Genomic DNA, 23,735 nt, shown 5'->3' on the forward strand with positions numbered 1-23,735 from the left:
ATGCAATGTGACGTTTGAAAGGGACAGATTCTTCACATGTGTACAGACAGCTGGAGAAACTATTGACCAATATGCAAATGAGCTGAGAAACAGATCAAAGACATGTGAGTTCGGTGGATTAACAGAATCACTGATCAAAGACAGAATAGTGTGTGGCATTACAGATAATAAACTGAGAGAAAGGCTACTCAGAGAATCAGATCTGGACCTGGAAAAAGCCATAGCACTGTGTAGAGCCGCTGAGACTGTTAAGTCACAGGCTAAAGAGTTGCTAAATGATGCTAGCTGCAACGTGGATGCAGTGGAAAGAAATGCACACAGATTCAACAAAAACAAGACTGCTGAGATGAAAGCAAGAGTGAGACAACACAACAAAAATAGGATATTCAAACAAAAATGTTGTACTCGTGGTACGCAACATCCCCCAAAGCAATGTCCAGCATATGGGAAAATATGTAAAAACTGCGACAAAGCAAATCACAATGCTCGTTGCTGCAGGAACCAAGAAATCAAAGGCAAGGTAGATGCAGTAGATGATCATTATGATGTGGAGGAACTTTATGTGAATGCTGTAAAAGATGAAAGAGAAGAAAGAGATTGGATCACTACGCTGAAAGTGAACAACAATCATCTAAAATTCAAATTGGATACTAGAGCCAATGTGAATGTCATTTCAGAGACTGATTTCATGAAGATCAGACCGAGACCAAAAATACATAAAGCAAACATGAAAGTAACAGCTTATGCGGGTGCAGTCATACCAATGAAAGGAAAATGCATTGTGAATGTGACACATAAAGGCCAATTACATACGCTATCTTTCATCATAGTTCCAAGGGATGTGCAGGGTCTACTAGGATTGTCGGCATGTGAGAGACTACACCTAGTGAAGAGAGTTTTTGTCGTGGATAGACAAAAAGAGACAGTATATGATCAGCTGATGGAGCAGTACAAAGACTTGTTTCAAGGGTTAGGCTGCCTACCAGGAGAACACACAATCAGAGTGGACAAGAGTGAGCCACCAGTGATACATCCATGCAGGAAAGTCCCATTTGCTCTTCAAAAGCAGCTAAAATCAGAATTGGACAACATGGAGAGTAGGCATGTGATAAAGAAATTTGATGATCCGACTGACTGGGTGAGTTCCCTCGTTGTCGTAGAGAAAAAGAACGGAAAACTCAGAATATGCCTGGATCCCAGAGATCTAAACAGAGCCATCAAGAGAGAACACTTCAAGCTACCTACTCGTGAATAGATTATAGCACAGTTTTCAAAGGCAAAGTATTTCAGCAAGCTAGATGCTTCTTCAGGATTTTGGCAAATGAAGCTGGATGAGCCAAGTTCCAAACTATGTACATTCAGCACTCCGTTTGGAAGATACAGATTCCTAAGACTACCTTTTGGAATTGCTTCAGCTCCTGAAGTTTATCACAAAACAATCAACATGATATATGAGCACTTGGAAGGAGTTGATACCTCGATGGATGACATCATCATTTGGGGTGCCACCAGAGCTCAACATGACGAGAGACTGAAAGCTGTGCTAGAAGCAACAAGAAAAGCAAACCTGAAGCTGAATAAAGAGAAATGTCAGCTAGGTGCAACAGAATTGACATTTGTGGGCGATATCTTAAGCAGTGAAGGTATCAGACCAGACCCACGAAAAGTGTCTGCTATAGAAAACATGGCCACAATGCAAAAAAGATGTGCAACTGTTTAATGGGATGATCACTTTCATGGGAAAATTCATACCCTACCTGTCAGAAAAGATGGCCCCACTGAGACAACTAACTGAGAAGAAGATAGAATGGCAATGGAATCATGAGCATGAAAAGGCATGGAATGAACTGAGGAAGCTGCTCACAGAGGAACCAGTACTGAAATTCTATGATCCAGAAAAACCAATCAAAATATCATCGGATGCATCACGTTCGATGACGGATCCGGAAACACGTTATGCACAAATTTAAAAAGAACTGCTCAGCATTACGTATGCCTGTGAGAGATTTCATCAATTTGTGTCAGGACAAGAAATCAGCGTGGAGACTGATCACAAGCCCTTAACAGCATTGTTTCAAAAGCCACTAAATGACTGTCCACTCCGTATACAATGAATGATGATCAGGCTGCAACGTTACTCACTGAAGGTTGCATACACCCCTGGAAAACTGATGTATACAGCTGACACGCTATCCAGAGCTGTTGACTCGAAAGAGCACTTGGAGGCTAAACTGGATGAAGAAGTCGAAGCTTACGTACACATGATCACAAGTGCTTTGCCAGTTGCAGATGCAAAGATGGAGATTATACGGATGGAAACAAACAAAGATGAGACACTGAAACAATTAAAACAAATCATCAAAAATGGATGGCCCGAAGTGAAACAAACTTGTTCACCAGACGCAGCAGAATATTGGAACTACAGGATGGAGTTATCTGTAGTGGATGACATCATATACAAAGGCAGGAAGATTGTCATTCCAAAGACTTTGATAAGTGAAATGCTCAAAAAGATCCATGAAGGACATCTTGCAATTGAAAAATGCAAGAAAAGAGCACGACAACTGATGTTCTGGCCTAGAATGAATCAAGACATCACAGATCAAGTGTCGAGATGTACAATTTGCCTCAAATATCAAGCAAATAAACCGGCAGAACCACTACACCCACACCAAGCACCAGAAAGACCATACCAGAAGGTGAGTGCTGACCTGTTTTCTTGCCAAGGTAAAGATTATCTTTTGGTCACAGACTACTACTCCTTGTATCCAGAGGTTTTCAGACTGCAAGCTACAACAGCAGAAGCACTGATAACATGCATGAAGGCCATATTCACTAGAAATGGGATTGCAAACCAAGTGTTTTCTGATAACGGTCCACAATTCGCCAATGAGAAGTTCAGAAAATTTGCGAAGGAGTGGGACTAAAAGCACATTTTCCACAATCCAATGGCTTGGTGGAAAGTTCTGTCAAGACTGTGAAAAGGCTGATGTACAAAGCAACAGACAGTGTAACAGATTTCTACCAGAGCTTGCTGGTGTATCGCACAACGCCGCTCGAGTGTGGCACGTCCCCCGCCCAGCTACTCATGGGACGCGTGCTGAGATCCAACTTACCCATCCCGGAAAACCTGCTAAAGACAAAGGAAGGGGAGAAAGTGAGGAAGATCAAAGAACAACAGAAACAAAAACAAAAGTTCTACCATGACAGAGGAACACGGAACCTACCTGAACTACACACCGGTGACCAAGTACGGTACAAAGACAAAACAGACACATGGTCACAGAAAGGAACTGTTCTGCGTCAGGTCCAACCAAGGTCATATACATTCAGACAGTGGAAGGTGCTGTTTTAAGAAGAAACCGCCGAGATCTTCTCAAAGAACCAACCATAGCAAGTCAACGAACAGAGACTGTAACAGAGACAGTTGTAACACCTCTAAATCCAGGACATGCTATCCGAAAATCCTCAAGGAAAGTGATACCACCTGAGAGACTGATTGAAACCATTTAACACGTTTTTCTAAGTGATCTTGGTGAAAAAAATGATGTAAATGTTTCATGTGAATATTTCATTTATTGTTGCAAAATTTAGAAATACTTTATTCAAGTTTAAGTTTGCTAATTACTGACATAATTAAATTAATTACATTTGTTAAAAGTAAAGAATTCAATTAAGAAAGGGAGATGTAATGATATGAGCAAATTGTATTTGGATTGGATTGGATTGGATTGGATTTGCCTTTATTAGTCTCCCAGTGGAGAAATTTTCATATTCTACTAGTGATGCCTGGCTTTAGATCAAAGGAGCATGCGCGCTGCTACAAGTCAGTCTGATGAGAGCCTACGAGAGCCACACATGTCAATTGCCTTCTCCCTCCAACCAACACAGCCGTTCTAAGAAAGAACCTCAACTCTATCCAGAAGTTGTATCATTTAGCGAACCCGCTTACACAAAGCAACACACTCTGGACATGTCCAAACCATCTCAGTCTGGCCTCTCTGACTTTCTCTCCAAAGCCTCTAATATGAGTTGTCCCTCTAATGTACTCATTCCTGATCCTATCCAACCCGGTCACTCCCAAAGAAAACCTCAACATCTTCAGCTCTGCTACCTCCAGCTCTGCTTCCTGTCTTTTCTTCAGTGGCAATGTCTCCAGTCCAAACATCATGGCTGGTCTCACCACTGTTTTATACACTTTTCCTTTCATCCTAGCTGAAACCCTTCTATCACACATCACACCTGACATTTTTCTCCAGCCGCTCCAGCCTGCCTGGACACGCTTCTTCACCTCTTTTCCACACTCTCCATTGCTCTGGACAGTTGACCCCAAGTACTTAAAATCCTCCACCTTCTTTATCTCTTCTCCCTGTAGCATCACTCTTGCACTTGGATCCCTCTCATTCACACACATATATTCCGTCTTGCTGCGACTGATCTTCATTCCTCTCCTTTCCAGGGCATATCTCCACATCTCTAATTTCTCCGCCACCTGTTCCCTGTTCTCGCTACAGATCACAATGTCATCTGCAAACATCATGGTCTAAGGAGATTCTTGTGTAACATCGTCTGTCAGCCTGTCCATTACCATAGCAAACAAGAAGGGGCTCAGAGCAGACCTCTGGTGGAGTCCCACCTCCACCTTGAATTCCTCAGTCATACCGACAGCACGCCTCACAACTGTCCTACAGTCGTGATACATGTCTTGCATCGTTCTGACATACTTTTCCGTCACTCCAGACTTCCTCATGCAATGCCACAGCTCTTCTCTGGGCACCCTGTCATACGCTTTCTCCAGATCTACAAAGACACAATGCAATTCCTTCTGACCTTCTCTGTACTTCTCTATCAGCATTCTTAAAGCAAACATTGCATCTGTCGTACTCTTTTTTGGCATGAAGCCATACTGCTGCTCACAAATGTTCACTTCTGCTCATAGTCTAGCTTCAGCTACTCTTTCCCAGAGTTTCATTGTATGGCTCATCAACTTTATTCCTCTGTAGTTAGTACAACTCTGCACATCTCCTTTGTTCTTAAAAATGGGCACGAGTACACTTCATCTCCATTCTTCAGGCATATATAATATAATATAATATAATATAATATAATATAATATAATATAACAATGTGAAATGAATGAATGAATGGGAATAGTGCTGTCAAATGTAAATTACTCCACTGCGAGACTAATAAAGGCAAATCCAATCTAATAATAATAATAATAATAATAATAATAATAATACATTTTATTTCTAAGCGCCTTTCAAAACTCTCAAGGTCACTTTACAGTCACAGGACAAGTTTTTTTCTGTAGATAAGCAGCGGCAGCCACACACGCCAGCGTTCACTCACCCCGGAAGCTAGCTAGTTAATAGTTAGTTAATATCTCACTATCTAGACAGCTAGCTAGACATATAGCTAATAGATAGCTAGATAGTTAGATAGCTAATAGACAGCAAAGATGGGTAACTGGAAGCAGGTGAGAACTTATGACAGTAACCCTGTCCACAGATATCGCAAATCCAGGAGTTCTACTATGTACAACTATTTTCATAATCATGACTCTCTTTTCTCAGGTTCCCAGTCATTCTTTCTATCGAAGAGCATTGCCCACTGGAGCAGCAACGGCACATGGCCCGCATTTTTAAAGAAGTGTTTGGAGACAAACTGCTTCTGGAGCCCCTGGAGCACATGGCTGAGCAACTGCCATCACCCACACAGCTTAAGGGCAAAATCATTCTTAAAGTAATCCTTAATTGTCTAATCAGAAACACAGTGCGTCCACATGTAGGCACATGTGTGTGCGTGTGTCTGTGCGTGTGTCTGTGCGTGTGTGTGTGTGGTGGGGGTATATTTAGTGTATTACCAATGAATACCATGTTGCTATTTGTACATGTGCAGCACAAGAAGCTCAGTGTTGATGGCGGAGACAACCCCAAAGACTTTCGAACTTGGCTGAAACAAGGAGACTTGGAAATGTGGGACCCTGTCAACCAGGTAATTTGCCTGAGATAAAATTGCTTAAAAATGCAAAACACACTGAGAATTAGATCACACATGTGTAACCATACATGGTAAGAATCTCTGAGTGAAAGGGGGTGACACGTGAGCCTGATTGTGGGCACCTCTATACTAGTCCAGAAGTAGACAAACATTTCTGCAACAACGAGTTATCATTTCTACTCTCTCACAATCTGTTTGGCGACCAACGGGTGGCGCTGTCGGCTCCGCCTGCAGCCGCACAGGTGTTGGTCGTTCCAATCAGTGGCAGTTAAAAGGACCCCTGCCACGACCATTCGGTGTCAGGTCATTGCATTGCATTGTATGCTGTGCATGTGTTTTCTGCACCCTCTCAGGTTTGTTTCATCTTGGCAGATTTTTACTCTTGGTTTTCTTTGATACTTTGTATTTTTCTGTTCAGATGATTTTGATGTTTTAGATTTTGTTCCTGCTGACTTTATTTTAATATAATTTGTAAAATACAACCTCCTGCTCCCTCCTGCCTGCTTTTTAGGTTTGCACCACCTTGCAAACCGTGACCCTTTCTGATTGATTCACACATGCCATAGTGAGCAACAGCCACATCAGTCTCTCAGATGAACGAAATAAAGTCTGCCTTCCGTCATCGAGGCCTGGTGTGTAGGCGTGTGACATACTTTTGCATTGTGTTAACGATCAAATCGCTCCTGTACTGTTTTAAAATGATTCCCTCGGCCCTCCGTATTCCTATTCTTTGCCAATATAATCGGTAAAATTGAGAAGAAAACGGAGTATCCATCGCATCTCGCTGATGTGCATCACACATGATGGCTTGCATGACATGTTGCCAGCACACTTTTTCACATATCAATTTCAAATTTGAGGCAAAACTCCAATTGTATGAGCTTGAAAGGACAACCGACACCATTTTTTTTGTTTCCTAACTGACATCAGAAAAAAAGTTTTATACCATCGAAAATACCCAAAACATGCAAGCTGATATTTTTAGTCAAATGCAAAACACCAATAAAAATGACTTAAATTGACAGAACGACTTCAAAATGACCTCGGAAATGGCGTGTTTCATAAGCCCCCCCCCCCCTTGTTCGTGACATCACGTCAGGACGTCTTGCCTTGCTCGAGAATCAAAACAATGGCTTCAGATTCAGAGAAGATGCTTTCTTCAAATAGTTCTGAAGAGGAAAGCATTCATGTTTGCAATTGATGAAAGAAGTCCTTCCATATCATTTTGAGGCGTCTGGACTCCAATGTAGCGTCCCAGAAAATGCACAAGATGGCATGCACAAGATGTACAAGCTCCGTTAGAAATGGGCTGATTTGTCTGCTGGGAATTTGTGTTAACTAGTATCAAATAGTAGTCTTGGTGCAACACACAACGATTCACCATCACATTACTTATGTGTTTTCCTTCTAATTTCACCATCAACAGTGTTTTCAGATGAAAAAAAGTACCCAAAATGCATTGTGTGTCCTTTCTGGGTCAGGGGGCGTCCCTTCCGTGACGTGACATCAGGAACCGTCACCAACTCTAAAACAAGACTTCCTGAATATTCAGCGCGAGTCTTAAAAGGTAAAATATAGCTATTGCTATATGCGGTGGAATCTTTGTAAAATACGTTCAGTAGAAGTCATTTGAAGCGATTTTACAAATTATGGACACAACGTGTCCGTGGTGTCGGTTGTCCTTTACGTCATGACAGGCAATAGGTTCGAAGTGAATGGTTTATTGGAATAGCAGATGTGTCACTTGTTCTCACCTGAACAGATACCTTTGACAGGAAACATTGCCTGAGCGAGGAAATTTGGATCAGAAAACATGTCTTCCTCATTGCCATAACCAGAATGTCCATTCATACCGAAAAGGGTGTGGTTAAGCTGGGTGGCGTCGGTTGTCCTTTCAGGAGTTTGACCTTGATGTTCTATTATGAACAGTCAGAATCAATGCAATCGACAAGTGAGCATCAAACAATGTTTTTTTTTTTATGCATTTTTCAGCGCTGGAACAAGCACTACTGTGTGGTTTCTGATGACATGCTGTACTATGCAGAAGAATATGAGGAGGAAAAGGAAGACCTCAGGAAGGTAAAAACCAGACTGAGTTGACGTAGCAACGGAATTTCTTTTGAATGTGACACTCAAGACCCAGAAATCGTTTTATCTGCATTCAGTTAGAACACTCCAAGCCAATCAATCATAAAAATCATGACAAAATTGAGACACGAGTTACTGTTCTGAGCACTTTCACAATGCTGACCAATTTGACTCCATAAAAGCAGAAAAGACATAAGATGAGATGGTAAAAGGCGCTTATGAATGAAATGTATTATTATGATTATTATTATAAAATGGCAATTGAGTCACCAAAGTGACTTCTTCGTCCAGACTTAGGCCGGAAGACATTGCAACTCTACCACCTTTCAAGCTGGTCAGTGTTCACCCAGTTGAGACGATGAATGATTATTCAACTGTGGATGAGGGGAAGTAACGCTCAAACTCTTTTAAAAGCAAAATAAACATCGTTCGGATTCAGATAATAAATGAAACAGAAATTATGTAAATTATTCTTTCTGGGCGGCCCGGTAGTCGAGTGGTTAGCACGCCGGTTTCACAGTGTAGAGGTCGCCAGTTCGCGTCCCGCTCCGGCCTCCCTGTGTGGAGTTTGCAATTCAGAGTGTCCCCTGCCTGGTGCCCGAAGACAGCTGGGATAGGCACCAGCACTCCTCGCGACCCTGATGAGGCCCGGTACCAAATGACACACGGACCGGTACCGGCCCGGGGGTTGGGGACCTCTGCTGTAGACATTTCAATATGAGTGATTATCCTGATAGAAGCAGGATTATAGTTTCATTACATCAAAATGCCACTCTTCCTCATAACCTTTTGCCACTATTTGAATTAATTATAGTTCCTGCTCCTCTTAATGTAGCCACAAGGGGGCACAAGCCAGTGTCTTATTGTGCCGGTCCCAAGCCTGGATAAATACAGAGGGTTGTGTCAGGAAGGGCATCCGACGTAAAAGATTTTGCCAAAACAAATATGCGAATCAAACCTCTGAATCCCATACCGGATCGGTCGAGGCCCGGGTTAACAACGGCCGCCATTGGTACTGTTGACCTTCAGGGTGCCAGTGGAAAATGGACTACTGTTGGTTGAAGAAGGAGAGGAGGGAGGTGTGCCCGGAGGAAAAGAGAGCAATGGAACGCCAAGAGTATGGAACTATGAGTAGGAACTTTGAATGTAGGAACAATGACAGGTAAAGGTTGAGAGCTGGTTGACATGATGCAGAGAAGGAAGGTAGACATACTGTGTGTCCAGAGACCAGGTGGAAAGGGAGCAAGGCTAGAAGCTTAGGGTCAGGGTTTAAGTTGTTCTATCATGGTGAAGACAGAAAGAGAAATGGAGTTTGGGTTATCTTAAAAGAGGAGTTTGTTAGGAATGTCGTAGAAGTAAAAAGAGTATCAGATAGAATGATGAGTTTGAAGCTAGAAATTGAAGGTGTGATGTTCAATGTTGTTTGTGGGTATGCACAAGTAGGATGTGAGCTGAAGGAGAAGGAGAAATTTTGGTTGGACTTTGATGAAGTCATACAGAACGTCTAGAGAAGTGAGAGGGTTGTAATTGGTGGAGACTTCAATGGACATGTTGGCGCAGGAAACAAAAATGATGAGGAGGTGATGGGCAGCTTTGGACTCCAGATGAGGAACGGTGAAGGACAGATGGTGGTTGACTTTGCTAAGAGAATGCAAATGGCTATTGTGAATACTTTCTTTCAGAAGAGACAGGAACATAGGGTGACCTATAAGAGTGGAGGCAGAAGTACACAGGTAGACTACATTTTGTGTTAACGGCGCCATCTAAAGGAAATCAGTGACTGCAAAGTAGTGGTTGGTGAGAGTGTAGCCAGACAGCATAGGTTGGTGGTGTGTAGGATGACGCTGGCAGTGAGGAAGATGAAAAAACCAAAGGCTGCAGTGAGGACAAAATGGTGGAAGTTGAAAAAGGAGTGTTGCATGACATTTAAGAAGGAGGTAAGACAAGCACTGGGTGGGCAAGAGGTCCTTCCAGATGACTGACAAACTACCGCGAACATAATCAGAGACGCAGGTCGGAAAGTACTTGGTGTATCGAGTGGAAGAAAGGTAGATAAGGAGACTTGGTGGTTGAATGGGGAGGTGCAGGAGTGTATACAGAGAAAGAGGTTAGCAAAGAAGAAGTGGGACACTGAGAGGACGGACGAGAGCAGACAGCAGTACAAGGAGATGCAGCGCACGGTTAAAGTAAAGGTGGCAAAGGCCAAACAAGAGGCCTATGATGATTGTATGCTCGGCTGGACAGCAAGGAAGGTGAGACTGATCTTTACAGGCTGGCGAGACAGAGACAAAGATCGTAAGGACCTGCAGCAGGTTCGGGTGATTAAGGATAGAGATGGCAATGTATTAACAGGTGCCACTAGTGTGATGGCAAGATGGAAAGAGTACTTTGAAGAATTGATGAATGAGGAAAATGAGAAGGAACAAAGAGTAGATGACGTGACTGTTGTGGACCAAGACATAGCAAGCATTAGCAAGGATGAAGTGAGGAGGGCGCTGAAGAGGATGAAGGGGGGAAAGGCACTCGGGCCTGATGATTTACCAATCGAGGTATGGAAGTGTCTTGGAGAGGTGGCGGTGGTGTTCCTGACTGGGTTATTCAACAAGATCTTAGATGGTTAACAGATGCCTGAAGAATGGAGATGAAGTGTACTCGTGCCCATTTTTAAGAACAAAGGAGATGTGCAGAGTTGTACTAACTGCAGAGGAATAAAGTTGATGAACCATACAATGAAACTGGGAAAGAGTAATTGAAGCTAGACTAAGAGCAGAAGTGAATATTTATGAGCAGCAGTATGGCTTCATGCCAAAAAAGAGTACGACAGATGCAATGTTTGCTTTAAGGATGCTGATAGAGAAGTACAGAGAAGGTCAGAAGGAATTGAATTGTGTCTTTGTAGATCTGGAGAAAGCGTATGACAGGGTGCCCAGAGAAGAGCTGTGGCATTGCATGAGGAAGTCTGGAGTGACGGAAAAGTATGTCAGAGCGGTGCAAGACATGTATCACGACTGTAAGACAGTTGTGAGATGTGCTGTCGGTATGACTGAGGAATTCAAGGTGGAGGTGGGACTCCACCAGGGGTCAGCTCTGAGCCCCTTCTTGTTTGCTATGGTGATGGACAGGCTGACAGACGATGTTAGACAAGAATCTCCTTGGATGGTGATGTTTGCAAATGACATTGTGATCTGTAGCGAGAGCAGGGAACAGGTGGCGGAGAAACTACAGAGGTGGAAGGGACCCAAGTACAAGAGTGATGCTACAGGGAGAAGAGATAAAGAAGGTGGAGGATTTTAAGTACTTGGGGTCAACTGTTCAAAGCAATGGAGAGTGTGGAAAAGAGGTGAAGAAGCGTGTCCAGGCAGGCTGGAGCGGCTGGAGAAAAATGTCAGGTGTGATGTGTGATAGAAGGGTTTCAGCTAGGATGAAAGGAAAAGTGTATAAAACAGTGGTGAGACCAGACATGATGTTTGGACTGGAGACAGTGCCACTGAAGAAAAGACAGGAAGCAGAGCTGGAGGTAGCAGAGCTGAAGATGTTGAGGTTTTCTTTGGGAGTGACCAGGTTGGATAGGATCAGGAATGAGTACATTGGAGGGACAACGCATATTAGCGGCTTTGCAGAGAAAGTCAGAGAGTCCAGAATGAGATGGTTTAGACATGTCCAGAGGAGAGAGAGTGACTATATCGGGAGAAGGATGCTGAGCCTTGAACTGCCAGGCAGGAGACCGAGAGGAAGACCGAAGAGGAGGTTTATGGATGTGGTCAAAGAGGACATGAAGGTAGCTGGTGTGAGAGAAGAGGATGCACAAAAACGGGATAGATGGAGGACATTGATTCGCTGTGGCGACCCCTGAGGGAAAAGCCGAAAGGAAAAGTAGAAGAAGAAGATAGTTCCTGCTCCTCTTGCTTTTAATGGTGGTTCGCTCATTTATGACAGTTGGTTTCAGCACTAGTTCGCTTCACCTAATCTTCATGCGTAACCAAAATACAGTAAAGTCTCGTTATATCGATATTCTCGGGAGTGGGAAAAAATATCGATATAACCGGACTATCGATATATCCGATCCTGCGCCGAACTGCATTAAAAGTGGGCAAGAAATGGGGGATCTTTGATATGGCATGTCATTTTCTCCTTGAGTCCATGGATTGCGTATCGAGCATGCTTTCGTACTGTAGTGAAGTGAAAAATAAAGTTATGCATTAAATACAAATGTCTTACACTTGTTTAATGACTATTTCTTTTCTAAAATTCAACCAATGGAAAATCCTCACGTTGTTCTATACACACGAGAAAAACCATGAGCGGCAGAATGAAAAATAGTGATTATAGCAAGTGATAAAGATATCTGAATAATACAACACAATTAAATATATGTATGGAAAACAAAAACTGCAACGTTTACATTACGTTGATAAAATATTCTGCGGTACGTCGAACTCTATCGCGATGGAGAATATATATATATATGCAAATTTTGAGATACAGAGATCTGTAGCTCAAAATTTGCATGTCGGCGACAAGCCAACTTTCAAAGTCAACACGAGGCTGTAGCATCCATTAACGAAAAAAAGAGATTGGTTCACTTTGTCACGATTTGGTTGGCGACCAAAGGGTGGCGCTGTCGGCCCTGCCTGCAGCCGCGCAGGTGTTGGTCGTTCCAATCAGTGGCAGTTAAAAGGACTCCCGGCACGACCATTCGTTATCGGGTCATTGCATTGTGTAGTGCATTGTATATGTTTGATGCACCGTGTCAGGTGTATTTCATCTTGGCAGATTTCTACTCTTGGTTTTCTTTGATACTTTTTCTGTTGAGAAATGAATGTCACGGCCTGTGTTTTTCGGTATTTTCCCAGTACCATGATTTGCACTGTTTCGAAACATGGTTCCACGGTGTTCTAAAAGAGGGTCGACTGATGGCAGAACAACTGATTCATGATTACTGTACCGAGACGAGAGGAAGAGATGGCACTTTTTTGGTTCGGCAGAGTGATGCTGTTGCCCAGGATATCACACTGTCTTTCTGGTACTCTTCTCTTAATGTGTATGCACTCACTGTTGTTGAGAAATGTTGCGTTTGTGATGAAAGTCAAACTTTGTAAATTGCTTCCCCGCCTCACATTTTTTTCATCATGCTAAAATCCTTAAAGGACAACCGACACCATTTTTTGGTTTCCTAACTGACATCAGAAAAACGTTTTATAGCATCTAAAATACCCAAAACACGAAGGATGATATTTTTAGTCAAATTAAAAACAGCAATAAACATGACTTAAAGTGTCCAAAAACTACTTCAAGTTGAAGCCGGAAATGGCTAATTTCAGAAGGTCCCGCCCCCTTGTTCGTGACGTCACACCAAGACGTCTTACCTTGCTCGAGAATCAAAACAATGGCTTTAGATTCGGAGAATATGTTTTCTTGTTACTCATCCAGTTAGGAATATGATTCAAATAGTTCTGAAGAGGAAAGCATACATGTTTGCAATCAATTAAATAAGTCCTTCCGTCTCATTTTGAGGCATCTGGACTGAAATGTAGCGCTCCAGAAAATACACAAGATGGCGCCCATGCTCCGTTGGAAATGGGCTGATTTGTCTGCTGGGAATTTGTGTCAACTAGAATCAAAACTTAGTCTTGGTGCAACCCACAACGATTCACCATCGCATTATTTATGTGTTTCCCTTCAAATTCCGCCATCAACACGAAATTTTGAGACCAAACAAAGTACCGCAAAATGCATTGTGTGTCCGTTCTTGGTCAGGGGCGTTTCAAACGTGAAGTGACGTCAGGAATCGTCACCAACTCGAAAACAAGACTTCCTGAATATTCAGCGCAAGTCTTAAAACGTAAAATATAGCTATATGCCGTGGAATCTTTGTATAATGCGCTCAGTAGAAGTTATTTGAAGTCATTTTACAAATTATGGACACAACTTGTCCGGAGGCGTCGGTTGTCCTTTAAAGGCTCAGCATCCTTCTCCCGATATAGTCACTCTCTCTCCTCTGGACATGTCCAAACCATCTCAGTCTGACTTTCTCTCCAAAGCCTCTAATACGAGTTGTCCCTCTGATATACTCATTCCTGATCCTATCCAACCTGGTCACTCCCAAAGAAAACCTCAACATCTTCAGCTCTGCTACCTCCAGCTCTGCTTCCTGTCTATTCTTCAGTGGCACTGTGTCCAGACCAAACATGCAACAGTCTTAACTCTCTCTCTCTCTCTCTCTCTCTCTCTCTCTCTCTCTCTCTCTCTCTCTCTCTCTCTCTCTCTCTCTCTCTCTCTCTCTCTCTCTCTCTCTCTCTCTCTCTCTCTCTCTCTCTCTCTTTCTCTCTCTCTCTCTCTCTCTATCGATCTAACTTTCTATCACAGTGTACAAAGAAATGAAACTTTTGTCTCTTGTGTGTTCTCTCCCATCATTTATTTAGGCGCAGCGGGAGAGTTCAGCACTGTCGTATACGTTCTTTTTCTGAAGGACAAAACACATACTACTACCTGACAGCAAACCTCCCATTTCCGAGTCTGTATGCCCTGATACAGCATTATCGGGAGAACCCACTTCGCTGTCTAGACTTTGAATTGCGTCTCACTGATGCTGTACCACATCCCAACCCACATCTACAGCAAGGGTACGTTCACCACAGTCACGATCGACAACACCTCTTATAGCTTTGTGCTTGTGTGTGTGTGTGTGTGTGTGTGTGAAATACTGATATGAAATGGGTCTAAAACACCTGCTCACGTACAAGGGTTTTGTTTTAAAAAAAATGAGGCCACAATAAATCATCATGTTCCTCAACTCATATGACTGCCCATCTTTCAAACCCACCTCAAAACTCGCTAAACTCACTCTTTGGCATTTGACTCAGCATGATTCAAAGAGACCAAAATGGGTTATTACTGCAGTTTTTGCCACATCCTCTGCTCGTACCGCCTCCTGGTGATAACCGCGAACTAGATCTACTTTAGAAAAGATCACGCCGCCGGCCAAACGTGCGTAAAAGTGTTATGATCTGGTTGGCGACCGACGGGTGGCGCTGTCGGCCCTGCCTGCACCTGCACAGGTGCTGGTCGTCCCGATCGGTGGCGGACTGCCACGTTCGGATTGGCGACCAACTACCCGTTGGTCAGCGCTGTCAGCCCTGCCTGCTGCCTCGCAGATGCTGTTCGTTCCCAATCAGTGACACTCAAAAGGTTTAAAATATGTTTAAAGATGTTCGTATAGCGAATTACCCCAACATTACTCCCCTTTCCAACCATCTATTTTCTTTCGCTAAGATTCTAACATCATTGTCGTCAAATGAGTGGTTGCTAGCTTTTAGGTGAATATTTACTGCCGATTGAGGACCACTAGTATTATTCCTGCAATGTTGATAGTCTTTTTTTGAGAATTTCTTTAGCCTCCCCAATGTATTGCTCTTTGCAATTTTCATTTTTACAATGTATTGAATAAACTACATTACTTTGTTTTTCATTTGGTAGCCTATCTTTTGGATGCACTAATTTTTGCCTTAAAGTGTTTATCGGTTTGAAATAAGTAGGAATTTTGTGTTGCCAAAGGACTCAAATTTTTCAGAAACTCTAGTTTCTGAAAACCAGTAAGACTACCAGTAAGACTTTAGTTTGCTGACGGAGCTTCTTGGATAAGAAGCGAAACGTCCGACATCTTCAAAGAAATACAGATGACGCCTGAAGAAACCTTTTCATCGATGGACCATTCCTGTACGACTGAGAGCTTACACAGACGTACACAATCTGAATGTCGCACACAAATTCAGCTTTGGTAGCAGATTGGATCCAGAAATGATGTGGAAAAAAAAAAAGGTCATGGTCCGAAGAAAGATTGATTTCGTTTCAGCGCAACAATGCTCATCACCAAGAGAGCACCATAATGATAGTAAAACATGTCGGCGGCAGTGTCATGCTTGAGTTTTTTCTTGAGCTTCAGATGGACTTAAGATGGACTTGCAAAGTAGGCTGATTTATGAACAGTTCTGAATATCAGTCAAAATTTCTGCTTGAAAGAAAAAATGGCAAAAAGAAACTCATCGAATTACTAGAATTTATTTGGGATAAATCAGAGGTACTTTGAGCAAAGTCAGGTTTGTGCTGACATCCATTTAACATGAGTTTGAATGAGACTAATGAACTGAACACATCCATAACGGCAGAAAAAAAACATTGGCAGCGCCCAAGCCTCTCTCGAGGACTTGCACACTGTAGGAATCCAAACAAGGGCGTGGAAAATCCTACTGGACCCTTTTCCAGCTACTCCCCTCAGGCAGGCGCTACCGATCCATGCGCACCAAATCCAGCAAACTTTTAAACAGCTTCTTCCCCCAAGCCATTACCTCTTTAAACAGTAACCCAAATCGAACTGTATAGTGCCTCTTTGCATTTTTTTGATGATGATACTAGTGCAGCGTGTTCTACCGGAAACAAATTCCTTGTGTGTGCTACATACTTATGATAAGGCCAGTTATGTGGGTGTGCACATTTGTGCAATCACATCACCTGAAAGGACAACCGACACCTCTGGACAAGTTGTGTCCATAATTTGTAAAATTGCTTCAAATGACTTCTACTGAGCGTATTTTACAAAGATTCCACCACATATAGATAGATTTGACCTTTTAAGACTCGCACTGAATAATCCGGAAGTCTTGTTTTTGAGTTGGTGACGAGTCCTGACGTCACGTCGCGGAAGGAACGCCCCTGACCGAGAAAGGACACAATGCATTTTGCGGTACTTTGTTTGGTCTGAAAACTTCGTGTTGATGGCGAAATTAGAAGGAAAACATAAATAACGCGATGGTGAATTGTTGTGTGTTGCACCAAGACAACTATTTGATATTTGCTGACACAAATTCCAAACAGACAAATCAGCCCATTTCCAACGGAGTCTGCATTTTCTGGGTGCTACATTTCTGTCCAGATGCCTCAAAATGACAGGGAATAGCTTCTTTAATCTTGAATTCTTTAATTTATGCTTTCCTCTTCTGAACTATTTGAATTATATTCATAACTGGATGAGTAACAAGAAAGCATCTTCTCCGAATCGGAAGCCATTATTTTGATTCTCGAGCAAGGCAAGACATCTTGGCGTGACATCACGAACAAGGGGGCAGGACCTTCTGAAACTGGCCACTTCCGGGTTCAATTTGAAGTAGTTTTTGTACACTTAAAGTCATTTTTATTGATGTTTTGCATTTGACTAAAAATATCATCCTGTGTGTTTTCGGTATTTTAGATGCTATAAAACGTTTTTCTGATGTCAGTTAGGAAACAAAAAAGTGGTGTCGGTTGGCATTTAATTATTTACCTCAGCTCTCGAAAATATTGTTGTTGTTAGGCTACAGGTCACATTAGTATTGAAAAATATGTCTGTGTAAGCTCTGAGTGAGAGCAGGAGTGGCCCATCGATGAAAAGGTTTCTTCAGCCGTCATCTGTACAAATTTGAAGGTGTCTGACGTTTCGCTTCTTATCCAAGATGATTCGTCAGCAAACTAAAGTCTTACTGGTAGTATATATAGGGCCTAAACTACCAGTAAGACTTTAGTATGCTGAAAAAGTTTCTTGAATAAGAAGCGAAACGTCCGACACCTTGAAAGAAGTACAGATGACGGCTGAAGAAACCTTATCATCAATTGAAAAATATGTGTAATTATTTATCATTTACTTTTGAAAATAAAAACTGAAGAAGATCAGGTATCTTCAAGATGTTCCTCATGGTTGCACTTGAATATTAAAAGGCACTACAATGTGAATGAATTACTTAAAATGAATGTATTTTTTGGGTGACAGTTTGATCATAAATCCTTTTGTATTTTACATTAGGTGGTTTTACAGAAATCTGAGCAGAGGTGAGGCTGAAGATTATTTGCTGAAAATTCCCAGAGACGGCGCTTTCCTTATACGACAAAGGGAAGGAGACCTTGACTCTTTTGCTATCACATTCAGGTTGAGCCGCATCTCGTAGTTCACTTTGTGAAGTTAATTCCATGTTGTACTGAAATGTGATTCTGTGTCTCAGAGGGGAAGGTAAAGTCAAACACTGCCGGATCCAGAAGGAAGGCGCCGTTTACCTGCTGGGCACAACAACTGAGTTTGAGAGCCTCGTGGAGATGGTCAACTACTTTAAGAAGAAGCCGCTGTATCGCAAGACCAAGCTCCGATACCCAGTCACACCTGACTTGGTGGCACGCTTCAGCACAGTGAGTTCCACAAAATCAGATGAAAAATGGATGTTTAAACAGCTTCTTCCCCCAATCCATTAACTCTTTGAACAGTAGCCCAAATGGAATTGCATAGTGCCTCTTTGCAATTTTTTTGCTGATGATACTAGTGCAGCGTGTTCGACAGGAAACAAATTCCTTGTGTGTTCTACATACTTGGCAATAAAGATGATTCTGATTCTGATAATTGCATGGTTTCATTTGATTCGCCATTGTTTGTTTCAGAACATACTTTTTGCTTCATGTGAATAGCAATATAGTGGGACCTTGGCTTACGCACTTAATTGGTTCCCAGAGTGTGTAAGGCGAAAAGTGTGTATCCCAAAAATCAATTTCCCATAGGAAACCATTAAAATGAGAATAATCAGTTCCCGGGTTTCCATAAAATATAATTTTCAACTAAATAAGCATTAAAACTACAAACAATATACCTTATTCTGTGTATAATATATGTGCTATTGTAATGAAAGAAATACACTGCACTGTATAATAAAGTCGTTTTATTTACCTTTGTGATGGTCGTTGATGGCTTGTTGGAATGGGGTGGCAGGTCGGGGGAAATTGCTGTTTGGAAGGAGTCACATTCCATAAGGACTCTAATTAAAGAAATAAACTCTACTGTAGAATAGTCGTTTTATTTACCTTTGTGATGGTCGTTGATGGCTTGATGAAACGGGGTTCAGACTTCTCTTCCTGTGTTATGAACGTCATCTTTTTCCAAAAAAGGCCGGTCTCACCTGCATTAAATACTTGCTGAGGTATGTAGCCGTCTTCTTTCACCATTTCGAGGAATGATCCCTTGTATCAATAAACGGCAAACTTCCAGGTTGCCGCAAGACAATATCAGAGTGAATTAGCCGTGCTTTCTCGGATATAATTACCTTATTGTATGGATAATAATTGTGCTAGTGTATTGTCATGAAAGAAATATACTGCACTGTATAATAAAGTCGTTTTATATACCTTTGTGATGGTCGTTGATGGCTTGATGGAATGGGGTGGCAGGTCGGAGAGAATTTTCTTTGGAAGGAGTCACATTCCATACGGACTGTAATTAAATAAATAAACTGTACTATATAATAAAGTAATTTCATTTACCTTTGTGATGGTCGTTGATGGCTTGATGGAATGGGGTTCAGACTTCTCTTCCTGTGTTATGAAAGTGCGGTTAGGCATCTTTTTCCAAAAAAGGCTGGTCTCATCTGCATTCAATACGTGCTGAGGAACGTGGCCTTCTTCTTTCACCATTTCGAGGAATGATCGCTTGTATCAATAAACGCCGAACTTCCAGGTTTCCGCATGACGATACGTATCAGAGTGAATTAGCCGTGCTTTCTCGCATATAATTGCTTTATTCACGCTGTTGCCGGCTAGCTGCTTTTCATTAATCCAAATTAACAGAACTTTTTCAACCTCATCTATTGCCCGAGACTTTGACAGCACGGAATCACCTTTAGCAACACACACACCTTTCATGGCTTCTTTGTTTTGCGAAGGATGGTAGCAATTGTGGACTTAGTTAAATCAGACAAACGCATAACTCGTTTGTGTTTCTCAATGAGCTCCTTCTTCTCCTCAACTGTAATTTTGTTTTGTGTCTTCTTCGGCTGAACACGAGCCTATGGTGGGGTCTTTTTCGGCCCCATAACAGCAAAAGTATCCGTAAAAAATGCTTGAAGACGATCAACGTGTGCACTTAAGAGAAAGAGGATGTGGAAAGGTAGGCCGGCTGGGGCGCTGTTCGGTCGTGTGCTTTGGTGTTCTTCCGCCGAAGATTACTCCGCCAGCCATGGTGGGGTGGCGCTCCATTGTATCCCGAAAAGTAGTGCATATGGCAAGGTTTAATTTTCATAAATGTAACGTTCGTTAACCGAAAAATTCGTAAGGCAAGGTGTTCGTAAACCGAGGCCCCACCCAAGTACTGGTTATTTGTGGTAACCTTGTTTCACCATCTTAACACGATTGTTTTTTTTCGTAGAAACTGTTTTGCACCACTAGTAACTACTCACCTGACAAATAACACAAAGGGGCTCTGAAACTGGACAAACCTTCACACTTATTTTAGTTAGAGATTACTTACTTAGAGATTTATTGTATTTTCGGGATTATAAATCACTTTGGAGAATTTGGTCACAACAGCCATAAATGCGTCATCCATCCATCCATTTTCCGTTCCTCATTAGGGTCGCGGGGGGTGCTGGAGCCTATCTCAGCTGTCTTCGGGCGCGAGGCGGGGGACACCCTGAATTGGTTGCCAGCCAATCGCAGTAAATGCATCATTAAGAACAAAAAAAATATAGGCGCACTGGAGTAAAAGTGACATTTTAAGGGGAAAAGTATTTGATCAAATCTAACACCAAGAACATATGTCACATTAAAAGGAAAGTCACTGTAAAATTTTTAATAAAATAAAATGGGGAAAAACATGCGGAATAAGTGTACGAACATTGCATGACACATAAAACAACAAACTGAAAACTGCCTGGACTGTTGAAAAATTGAAATTGTGACCACCAAAATACACATGGTCATTGACTTCAGCATATTAAGTTATTCGATAACTAGAGCATCACAAACATGCTAACAAATTTACTAAACTGTCACCACAAATCACAAAATCCAATAAAATCTCCATCCTCTGTGTCTTATTTAAAGGACAACCGATGTCACTTTTTTGTTTCGTAACTGACATCAGAAAAAACGTTTTATAGCATATAAAATACCCAAAACACGCAGGATGATATTTTTAGTCAAATGCAAAACACCAATAAAAATGACTTCAAGTGTCCAAAAACTACTTCAAATTTAACCCAGAAGTGGCCAGTTTCAGAAGGTCCCGCCCCCTTATTCATGATGTCACGCCAAGACGTCTTGCCTTGCTCGTGAATCAAAACAATGGCTTCAGATTCGGAGAAGATGCTTTCTTGTTACTAATCCAGTTATGAATATGATTCAAATAGTTCTGAAGAGGAAAGCATAAATGTTTGCAATCGATTAAAGGAGTCCTCTCATATCAATTCGAGCCATCAATGACAGAAATGTAGCACCCAGAAAATGCACAAGATGGTGCCTGCTTGTCTGCTCGGAATTTGTGTCAGCGAATATCAAATAGTTGTGTCGGTGCAACACACAACGATTCACCATCGCGTTATTCAAAAACTCAAAAACAAGACTTCCTGAATATTCAGCGCGAGTCTTAAAATGTAAAATATCGCTATATGCGGTGGAATCTTTGTAAAATACGCTCAGTAGTCATTTGTAGCGATTTTACAAATTATGGACACAACTTGTCCGGAGGCGTCGGTTGCCTTTTAAGTTTTGTTTAGCAGATTTTGGAATCTGCCGTGGAACAGTGGACCAGCTTTACACCCTTAGCAAGGTCCGCGGGGGTGTATGGGAATTCGCCCAACCAGTGTACTTGTGCTTTGTGGACTTGGAGAAGGTGTTTGACCGTGTCCCTCGGGGAGTTCTGTGGAGGGTGCTTCAGGAACAGGAACGCCTGATACGAAGCTCCGGGTCGAGCCACTTCTCCTCCACATAGAGAGGAACCAGATGAGTTGGCTCGGGCATCTGATTAGGATGCCTCCTGGTCACCTCCCTAGTGAGGTCTTCCCGGGCATGCCCCACTGGCAGAAGACTATATCTCCTGGCTCGCCTGGGAATGCCTCGGAATCCGCCAGGGAAGACTTGGCTGGGGAGAGGGAAGTCCGGACTTCCCTACTGAAGCTTCTGCCCCCGCGACCCGACCCCAGATAAGCAGTAGAAGATGGATGGATAGATTTTGGAATACCCACTTTTAGGCCCACTGAATGCTCTTTTTTTCCCCTTGCTGCACTGGTGTTGTTTTTTTCCTGAAAGTTGAAGAATTTGTCAAATTCAAACTAACTGGGATGTTAGTTTAAGTTGGTCTTATGGAAGAGTATTTAACAGTGTGGTGCATACCTCTGGAACAATGGCTTCTGATTGACTTTGATTGGAGCAGTGGTTCTTAATCTTGTTGGAGGCACCGAACCCCACCAGTTTCATTTGCTCATTCACCGAACCCTTCTTCCAATGACTGTGCCTACTAACTGCAGTCTAGACTGAGGGGTGAGCCTCTGTGGCGGAGGATCCACCGAACTCCTGAGACCGACTCACCGAACCCCTCGGGTTCCATCGAACCCAGGTTAAGAACCACTGGATTGGAGTGATGCTTTTAAAACCCATGTCCATGCTCCTCTGATTCAGGTATCAGATGCCTCATGTGGCGGACATCATCGCCTCTTTATGAGGCCCAAACAAGACTATTACAGTGTGCTGTCCCCTCTGTGTAGGGGTAAAAAATATATATATATATTTGACATTGCGACCACCAAAATACACCTGGACATGGACTTCAACCGCTGAAAATACCAAAATAATCATGTCAATTTTTAGGATGCTGACATGCTTCCTATCAAACCTTCTTGGCTTACAGCATTCTGGAGGCTGTTGATAGGTACCAACTGGCCAGGTGCTGCTGACATGTTCAGGGATTGCGGCTGCAACAGCCGCCGACTACTTTACGGCCACAACGCCAGTCAATCGCCTTGACAGCAGAAGTATGGAATATAGTCCCTTGGGACTTGGGTAAAGTTCTGCTAGAGGTCGAAGTTAAAAACTGCTTCTCATAGGGGACTCTATGAGAATATCTTAGTGGATCATTACAGTATATTTGCCTCTGCCAGTTCAGACCAGCATCTTCTCCCACCATCACAGCCAACAAACCATCAGATGATGATTGGTTCGCAAATGTAGAGAGTTTGAACATAAAGGAGGAATGGGTGTTCTGCGTGCCTGACATAATTTTTAATGGTTTTCCATGACTGGTTTTCCTTCATTAGGGATGACTTTAAAGACTTATTTTTTCAGGATTATTCCCCACTCAAACATGAAGTGCCATTTCTGGCAGAGCGATATGGCTTGATAATCAGTATTTTCAATGTCATTTTAAAGTCTGTGTGTGTTGTAAACACAGTTTTAATGAAATGTTGGTCTATTTCTTTTTTTGTATTTTTCGGACATATCACGCACAATTTACTATTTGAAGTTAAAAATACAAATTCAGCCGCAAAGTGGTGTTTTCCTCCATTGCTACATTATTCCTCTTGAAGCAACAAAATAATCTGAATCATTTTAATTGGCTAAGTATGTTGACACACAAAGAATTTGTGTCTCGTAAAACAGGCTAGACAACTATTGCAATAACAAGAAACTATGATCAACAAGGACATGACAAACAAGTATCGAAAAACTTTCTACATGGTAGGGCTACTACCGTGCTGTAGGACCACTCAATGACAATGTGCAGAGTCATAGAGCAGAAATAATGTGATCAATGGTGCAAAACAATACTACGATGGTTGTGTAGTGGGTGCACATCATTGTTGCATCAT

The 23,735-nt window shown here is 42.3% G+C and overlaps 1 protein-coding gene across 3 annotated transcripts in view; it reads left to right on the forward strand.

Annotated features, from left to right (window-relative positions):
• plcg2 (phospholipase C, gamma 2) overlaps window positions 1–23,735 on the forward strand; it is a 98,722-nt gene that overhangs the window by 43,734 nt on the left and 31,253 nt on the right. For all 3 annotated transcript variants that reach the window (XM_088995726.1, XM_088995727.1, XM_088995728.1), the window contains 7 exons: window positions 5,577–5,745; window positions 5,902–5,997; window positions 7,996–8,082; window positions 12,945–13,114; window positions 14,514–14,714; window positions 17,924–18,046; window positions 18,120–18,300. In XM_088995726.1, coding sequence (XP_088851852.1) covers window positions 5,577–5,745; window positions 5,902–5,997; window positions 7,996–8,082; window positions 12,945–13,114; window positions 14,514–14,714; window positions 17,924–18,046; window positions 18,120–18,300 — 1,027 coding nt within the window. The remainder of the gene's footprint in view (window positions 1–5,576; window positions 5,746–5,901; window positions 5,998–7,995; window positions 8,083–12,944; window positions 13,115–14,513; window positions 14,715–17,923; window positions 18,047–18,119; window positions 18,301–23,735) is intronic.

This window comes from Hippocampus bargibanti, linkage group LG05 (genome assembly GCF_051943395.1).
Source record: "Hippocampus bargibanti isolate YZ-2025 linkage group LG05, ASM5194339v1, whole genome shotgun sequence".
NCBI lineage: Eukaryota > Metazoa > Chordata > Actinopteri > Syngnathiformes > Syngnathidae > Hippocampus > Hippocampus bargibanti.